The sequence below is a fragment of the Nestor notabilis genome, unplaced genomic scaffold, assembly GCF_000696875.1.
Source record: "Nestor notabilis isolate BGI_N333 unplaced genomic scaffold, ASM69687v1 scaffold10553, whole genome shotgun sequence".
Taxonomy (NCBI): domain Eukaryota; kingdom Metazoa; phylum Chordata; class Aves; order Psittaciformes; family Psittacidae; genus Nestor; species Nestor notabilis.
Window position 1 is genome coordinate 1 of NW_009920602.1, and position 7,588 is coordinate 7,588.

Genomic DNA, 7,588 nt, shown 5'->3' on the forward strand with positions numbered 1-7,588 from the left:
GCCCCCAGCCCCACCTCATAGCCCCTCCCGGCTCTCATCCGCCGGTTTGCTCCTTTTTCCCCCAGCAGCTCTCCTTGGCTGGGGACGGCCCGCAGGACTTGGGGGGGTCTCCGTAGCCTCCCGGTGTCACCCCATCTCACCCTGTCGTGTGCACAGTGCGGGCTCATTTCTGCCTTCGCCATCCTCTGTGAAGCGGCGGTTTTCTTCCCTGAGTGACCTGACCCCTCACAGGGCCATCGTCATCGGGTATTACCTGTCCTCATCTTCCCTTTTCACCTTTACCGATCGCGATTATGTCTCGTCCTTTTTGCTAATGCTGTGTCTCATCTCTGGGAAAAGATTATATAGAGAGAAAAAGTTTGGTTGGTGGCGGGAGTAGGAGGGTTTTCCTTTGAAGTAAGAGCCAACATAGTGTATGTAAGGAATGGATTTTGCATTTGTGGGCTTGTGTGTCTGAGTATTCATGTGTGCCATGGCTGAGTGTGGCCCGGTTGGTATATGGAGTCAGAACTCTGAAGAGAAGTCTGCAAATGCAAAACGCCTAAAAAGCATCTCTGGACAAATTGGAAGGCTGTTGGATATTTATGGTTGTGTTCAGTGACTTCACAGCTTTCCTTAAACAAAATACTTCAGAGAAAGATGAGCCTTCCGTTACCATTTCTTATATTGTAGCAATTAATGCATGAATACTCTCAGACGATGCACATGAAACATTCGAATGCTTTTCCTTGAATTCTTTGAATGCTGATTACAGATGCATAGCTTGAAATTGTAGTGGCTTAATTTTCTCTATCTGCTGAATTAAGGGAGCTTTGATGTTGCTAGCGCCAAGGGCCAGCAGTGTGTGTACCCTGTCTCCTCAAGATAGCTAAGGAAGGCAACTTGTTACAGCATGGTCTTCTCACACAGATACTGTTTAACCAAAGTTGGACTGAGTCTTTCTAGTCTTATATGGAATTCCCAACAGGGTGATTGTTTGTTTGCAGAGCTGATCTTAGCATGGCTTGAACTGGGGATAAGATTAGGTAAGGTGTGCAGGATATTACATCTAATTTCTGATCAGTAGTAGTAGTGCTTATGGGACTCTTAAGAAAATGAAAGCTGTATTCTTCCAAAAGGACATAGGTCACTAGTAGAAGCTGCTTATCCATGAATCAAGGGAATTACTGAAACTGATAAAGCAGTTTTATTTACCTGTATGGCCCAGTTGTCAGTCTTCAGCTGTTTAAGGAGTTCTGTTTACAATAACTACTGTATAATCAGAACTCGATACCTTCACTTCCAATGTCTGTTATGATTAGAAATCTCTACTTCAGTAAAGGAATGAACTAAAATAGAAAATGTTATTGGTGGGAAGCAGTCAGGATTCCTTGCCTTTTATTAATGGGAATTTATTTATACAGATGAGTCAATAGCAAACTGGTAACTTTGAATTAATAGTCTGGATTTATTATGTTTTCTGACTTCTGGGACAGTTGAAAAGGTGTAGCATCACTGTTGTCATCTAAATCTCAGCAACATAGTAATGACTAGAATTTTGGTTATACATGGAAAACAAGCTAAATAAAGTCTGTTTTCAGTTAATTTTTAATTTTTCTTCATACTTTTGTTTTCTGGTTTTGAAGTTGTCAGTTAAGGCTTGACATTTAATTCTTTCCGGTTTTATTTTTAGTAGAGACCTGAAAATCTGCTGTCCCATCTACCTATAAGTGTTCTTGCTGTAAATTTCACATTTCTCCTATATTAGTTTATTGTTTTGAAATGGCCTTACTGGCTGCCCATCCCCAATATCTCTTCCAATTGATTAAATTCTTCCAGTAGTTTTATATAGGAAAGCTTAATAAACTTCTGTCATTTTCCTTACAAGCTACTTAAAGCCATTTTAGCCACCTGATACATCCTTCTCTAATAAATGGTGTTTTTCTTATCTGTGGATTCTTCTTTCAGCACGCTTCACAGAATAAATAGGTGCAGGACATCAGTAATGGTTAGTAGACAGAGGTTTCCTTATTTTTTCTTTATTCTGGTGGCAACTTTGACAAAATTATCTGAAAGGTTCATTGAAAATAGATGGAAAAAAAGCATGACATATACCTTAAGCTCTTGTTATTGCCAGTGTGATAACATGCTAAAACTTCATCCCATCCAGAAAATAGTCACAGACTTGCTTCTAACATATCTTGTGATGTGGATATTCTGGATACTTTATTTATGTATTTACTGGAACAAGTGTGTTTAGAGAAATTGTCAGATAATACGTAATAACTAACTCTTGCTGCAAAAGAACACATGACATACACCTTGATAATATTTTGTTTTGGTTGGTTGTTCTTTTTTTCTCTTTTTATCTCCTAGAAATGGGTCTGCTTTCAGAAGATGCAATGCTCTAGATGTGCTGCTTAGTCATGGCATCAGAACTATGTAAAACAATCTCTGAGGCAAAGCTGGAAAGGCACAAGAACTTGTTCTTAAATTACCGAAATCTCCATCACTTCCCTTTGGAGTTACTGAAAGATGAGGGGCTGCAGTACTTGGAGAGACTTTATATGAAACGAAATTCCCTCACTACATTGGTATGACAACTTTTTTATTGTAACGTTTACTGTCTGTATTAGGAATTCTGATTTTTGGAACAGAAAAAATAAGATAATTTAAAAATCATCATGATCTTATAGCAAATCTGATCCTGAATGGTTTCATCCATTGAGAAATACGAGTATTTGGTTCTGTTGTGCTTAAACTTGCCTAGGCAGTGTGGAGAATAAATAAAAGTTTATGACATATTATGATCACTCCGTTGAAGTTCTGTGAAGATCTGCTGAGGGTTTTCTTGTGAGGTTTATTGTTTTGGGGTTTATTTTTTAACTGCTATAAATTTGCTCACATTAGTGGTCAGGCCTTTCTACTGTTAGGTGATACTATGCAGTCTGCATTTCATCATTAGGCTAACCAACTTGTACCTTGGTGTGTGCCTTATTTTAAAGGCATTGTCACCATTGTCAAAGCTACTGTTAAGATGCCACTGAAAGATAGTGGCTAGGGGCTGCTGTTAAGAGAAAAACACAAAACGAAACATTTCAGGGTTATGGGATTTTCTGTGGTGTCATCTTCTTGTTTTGTTTTTTCCCTGAACTAGAGAAATTCTTACCCTGAATGAATGTTGTGACCTCAGAACTCAGTGTGGGGTAGTTAAATAGCTGTACGAGACATTCTGAGCTGGTAAGATTCTCTACAGAGAGTCAAAGCTTGCCAGTGTTGATACACTCAAGTCTCCAAATAATTCAGGTTTTTTTGCTTTTTATTACCTTGGGCTGGTATGATAGATAAAAAAATACCCGGGGCATAGGAGCTGGACGGCTGGCTACTTAAAATTCACCAAAATTATGTTCTTCAGTGCTTCCTAGAAAAAGTCCAGTACTCCAGTTTAAGGAATAGTGTTTGAAGTTTTGTCTATGATACACTGGAAATCCTCAATAAAGGTTTCGCTTCATGGGTCAAAAGCTGAAAGGATCCTGAAGATTTTATGCTTTTTCTTCCTCTTGAATAAGTCACTTAAGTTTGCATGTACTGCACTTTTTAGTTTTGGGCAAGTCCTTTGGTTAATAATTTAAAGGGAGGATAGGATTCATGGTTATGCAATTAAGGCTGCTTTAAAAATTAACTGAAGTCTGTGAACAGTTCTGCTTTGATGCTTTGTCAAATTCAGTGATTAGTGGTGTAAGGTTCATGAAGTTTGCACTGCCCAAGAGATGAAACAATCATGAAGAGTTTTGCGTGTAACTTCTCTGCATGTGTGTGTTAGAGCCTGGTTTCAATTTTCTCAAAGTAATTATAAATTAGAAACCAAAACTAAGTCTTACAAGTAACAGTTTAATGCCATTTCCTCTCAATATTTGTTAATAGTACCAGCCAACAGAGATGTAAGATGGCATAAGAGTAATTCACAGTTATTGTCAACAGAAGATGTGTTAAATGAGGGAGGCAGCTCTCACCCGAAGCTGTTTAGTATTGTAATTACAGAAATGAAACAAAACTTAGTGTATATTGTACCTAGGCAAAGTGACTTGAAAACAGTATGAAGGAGAGCATTAGGATTCAAAATGATGGAATAGCTTCCTCATAATATGACTTGATGGAATCTCATTCAAGTGCATAGCACTGTAGTTAGGAACTAGGCAAACAAAATTGGGTCTCATTCATGGAGCATCTGTTCAGCAGAATAGAATTTGTAGTGGACCCAAATCTATTAAGTCAGCAGTGTGTTTCAAAGTAAAAAGGCAGATGTCTTTTTGGAAACTAGAAAACTTCTCATTCTCCATTAAAAGCAGAAGAAAATAATTATTGGTTACCATTAAAGCATGAGCTGGAACAAAGATTGCCCCTGGAGTTTCATACTTACAAACAACCTAGGTAAATTGGAAAAAACCTAGAAAGCAACAACAAGGGATTTTTAGAGAACATGCCCTGTGAGAGAAGGTTGAGGTTTAGGCTAATTCCTCTTGCAGAAAGAGAAGAGAAAGGGAAAAAAGGATGGAAGCGGGGTAGTGGGGAAGAGCAGGAATCATCAGTATTTTTACAAAGTGATGTTTCCATAATGATTTTTTTTCATGTGCACTGCTGGTAGGACAAGTAATACTCTCAGTTTCGGTAAAGAAGTAGTAAGATAGTTATATTGTGGGGGGATCTCATTTGACAGTAGTTGAAAACAAGTAAGTTACTGAAAGGAGATGATTCAACCTTTTACTCTTTTGATTCTATGCAATATGATGAGTATTAGGTCATCAAGAAATACTTTAAATTGCATATGGATTATTAGTAGTCATCAAAACTAAATCTGCATCATTTCTTTCAAGTTAGGTGGTACTTTTGTCCAACCAGTTCATTCCTTCAGAGTTCTGAAAAATGTTGACTGAATCATCTGTTTTCTTTGCTTTTCTAAAATGACTTTAGTCCTTGACAAATAGAATCATAGAATAGTTAGGGTTAGAAAGGACCTTAAGAACATTTACTTCCAACCCCCCTGCCATGGACAGGGACACCACACACTAAACCATGTCACCCAAGACTCTGTCCAACCTGGCCTTGAGATGGCTTTTATGAAAACATCTGGAATAGTTACACTGACAGAATTTACAGATACCTTGCCTATAATAATTGCTTTTTGTCTTCGCTGGCAAGGTGGAAATGATAGAGGGCCCTGCTGTAATGAAGGTATCAAGACACTATAAAGCACGCCCATGTCCCAGCATCAGGTCTTTCAACTTCTCATTTAATGGTTTACTGATACCATTAGCCTTCCGGTAATCCTATTTCCCTATCTATTAAAAGGAAATATGTGTTTGCCTTGATGGGACTGTGAGAAGCATGATCTAGTGATATCAAAGAACAATTGTTCTTAATTTACTGACTCGGAATGTGTGATGCTTTCCTGATTAGACACATCAGCAAGTTCACTTTCTGAGAAGTATCCAGTGGGTGTGAGGACAAGACAAGCTTCACTAAACTGGTGGCAGAATTGGTGATTCATTTCTCGTCATTGTTTGTTGTCATGTCAGCAGTAGAGACCAGAGTTAGTTTTACCTCTCAGTTTGTGGATCACGAACAGTTTTGTCGTAGGTTGTTGTATTGCACAACTTTGACTCAGACCCATTGTTATTGTGGTATTCAAGAAGATAAGCAGAATTTCTGTTACAGGCTTGCTAAACTGTGAAGTTGTCTCTGTCTTGAGTTTTGCTCTCTTAAAATATGAAGCAGTTAAAGCAAGAGTATAATGTGAAAATAGTTTGGGATTCACGTTAGTATCCTTATTTTAACAGGATGACAGTGAATTTGTTTTTTAACATTCCCTCTTATTAAATTAAAGCTTCAACTTTTTGTGCTTGACTACGTTGCAGTCTTTGCATATTTTCTTAGCTAAAGCTTTTCTCTTTGACCAGGTAAGATTCTGTGCAGAGAAGATCAATGTACTGTAGGAAACCTTCCAGTAGGTGGCAACAGCTGGTCAGTTACAGCCTGTTTCTTGGGTCTTGACGTCAACAGATTAATTTATTGAGCCATCATTTGCTGCTCCGTAGTTAAACTCCTTTTTGTACTCAGACCTAAGATGTGGCATGTTTGCTACATAGGAATATTATGATTTTACTTCTTCAGGTTAGCCTATTCCTTCATAATAAATTTGTAAACACTACGTATTTTAGATAATGATACACTTTAAATTTACAAGACAGGGAAAACTGCTAGTTTTTTTAACACAAAATTAACCTTGTGATTGAGCTGCTGTTAAGATTAATTTGTTTCTCAATACGTGTATTGTAAAAGCTTCAAGTAAAACCTATCTATGTTTAAATAGATTTCTTACACGATAAAACTCTTAACCATGAATAATTTTGAGTATGGTTACAATATGACATGTAAAATTTGTGAAGCTGATCTTGTGATATATATTCATGATTATAAATGCCATCAAGAAAAAGAACTGCAGCTAGAGATCAGTTAGCAGTTAGAAAATGATATGCATGTTAATGTGCAAATATGCAAATCTAGTTTGAATTCAGCACTTTTGTCTTGGTGGTAATAGGTAAAGCTACACAAAGTTTGTAGGTCACTTCCCAGTTTAGCAGCATTACAAAATAAAATACATTGTGGTTAGACATCTTGTATAGTTCTTATTCTGCTTTAAGTCTGTAAAGGCTGCAGATTCTTAGTTGTCTCTTGGCTTCAACTCACTCAATATATTTCAAAAGTGAAGTTTTGGTAATCGATCTTTTCAACCTCAGAAGTCTGAATACCATTTAGTTGACAATATGTTAATGTCACTTCGAGGCTGTAGTTCTGTTTGCTCATCTTTGCTATATCCCAGATTGCGCTGATGGAGAATGTGCAGGGGTGTGGAAATAGGATATTGTATTCAAGCTCCTTGTTGCCATTTTTTCTGTGAGTAGCTGCTGATGTGCTTTCATATGGTTATTAAAATGAGTTGGGTACACAATATATGTGTGTGTGTGTCTGTGTTCTGTTTTGAAACCTAAAAAATGTCTAACTCTTTTTCAGCCAGAAAACCTTGCACAGAAGCTTCCAAACCTCGTGGAATTGTGAGTTTGTGTAGGAATTTTAATATATCTTTATTATCATGATCCATCTTGCCTTAAAAATAATTCTAGAATGTATTGCTTGTACCTAAGCTACCTCTTTAAGTGTGAAGGGTTTCTTGGAGGGCAAGAAAGGGTGATTTGATGTTGGTTTAAAGGAGGTATATCCAGATGTATTCAGTCCCATGTTATTATTTTCTTACAATTTCATGTTTATTGTGTAACAAGAACAGTTATACAAATATCTACACTGCTAAAGGAAAAAATACTTGCCCCCAACTCTTGTGTACACTGTTCTCACCCTGATAAAGCACTGGAACCTCCGAACACAATAGTCAGGTGGTTGTAACAGACCAGGAATAACAGGTTACTGCCTCCAGCCCATCCCTAGTTGCTCATTTCCACCCCAGCTACCCAGGGGTATTATGATCTTAGTGTTGCTGATAGTAGTAATCAATTTTTTTGGAAGCAAGGCACAGATTGTCAAACAGGAGCAGGAA

General features: G+C 37.5%; 1 protein-coding gene across 1 annotated transcript in view; it reads left to right on the plus strand.

Annotated features, from left to right (window-relative positions):
* Positions 1 to 2,390: 2,390 nt before the first annotated feature.
* The window catches only part of LRRC28 (leucine rich repeat containing 28), a 46,564-nt gene continuing 41,366 nt past the window's right edge, over positions 2,391 to 7,588 (plus strand). Inside the window, 2 exon segments of the mRNA XM_010010747.1 lie at positions 2,391 to 2,573; positions 7,051 to 7,091. Of these exon segments, the coding sequence (XP_010009049.1) occupies positions 2,391 to 2,573; positions 7,051 to 7,091 (224 nt within the window).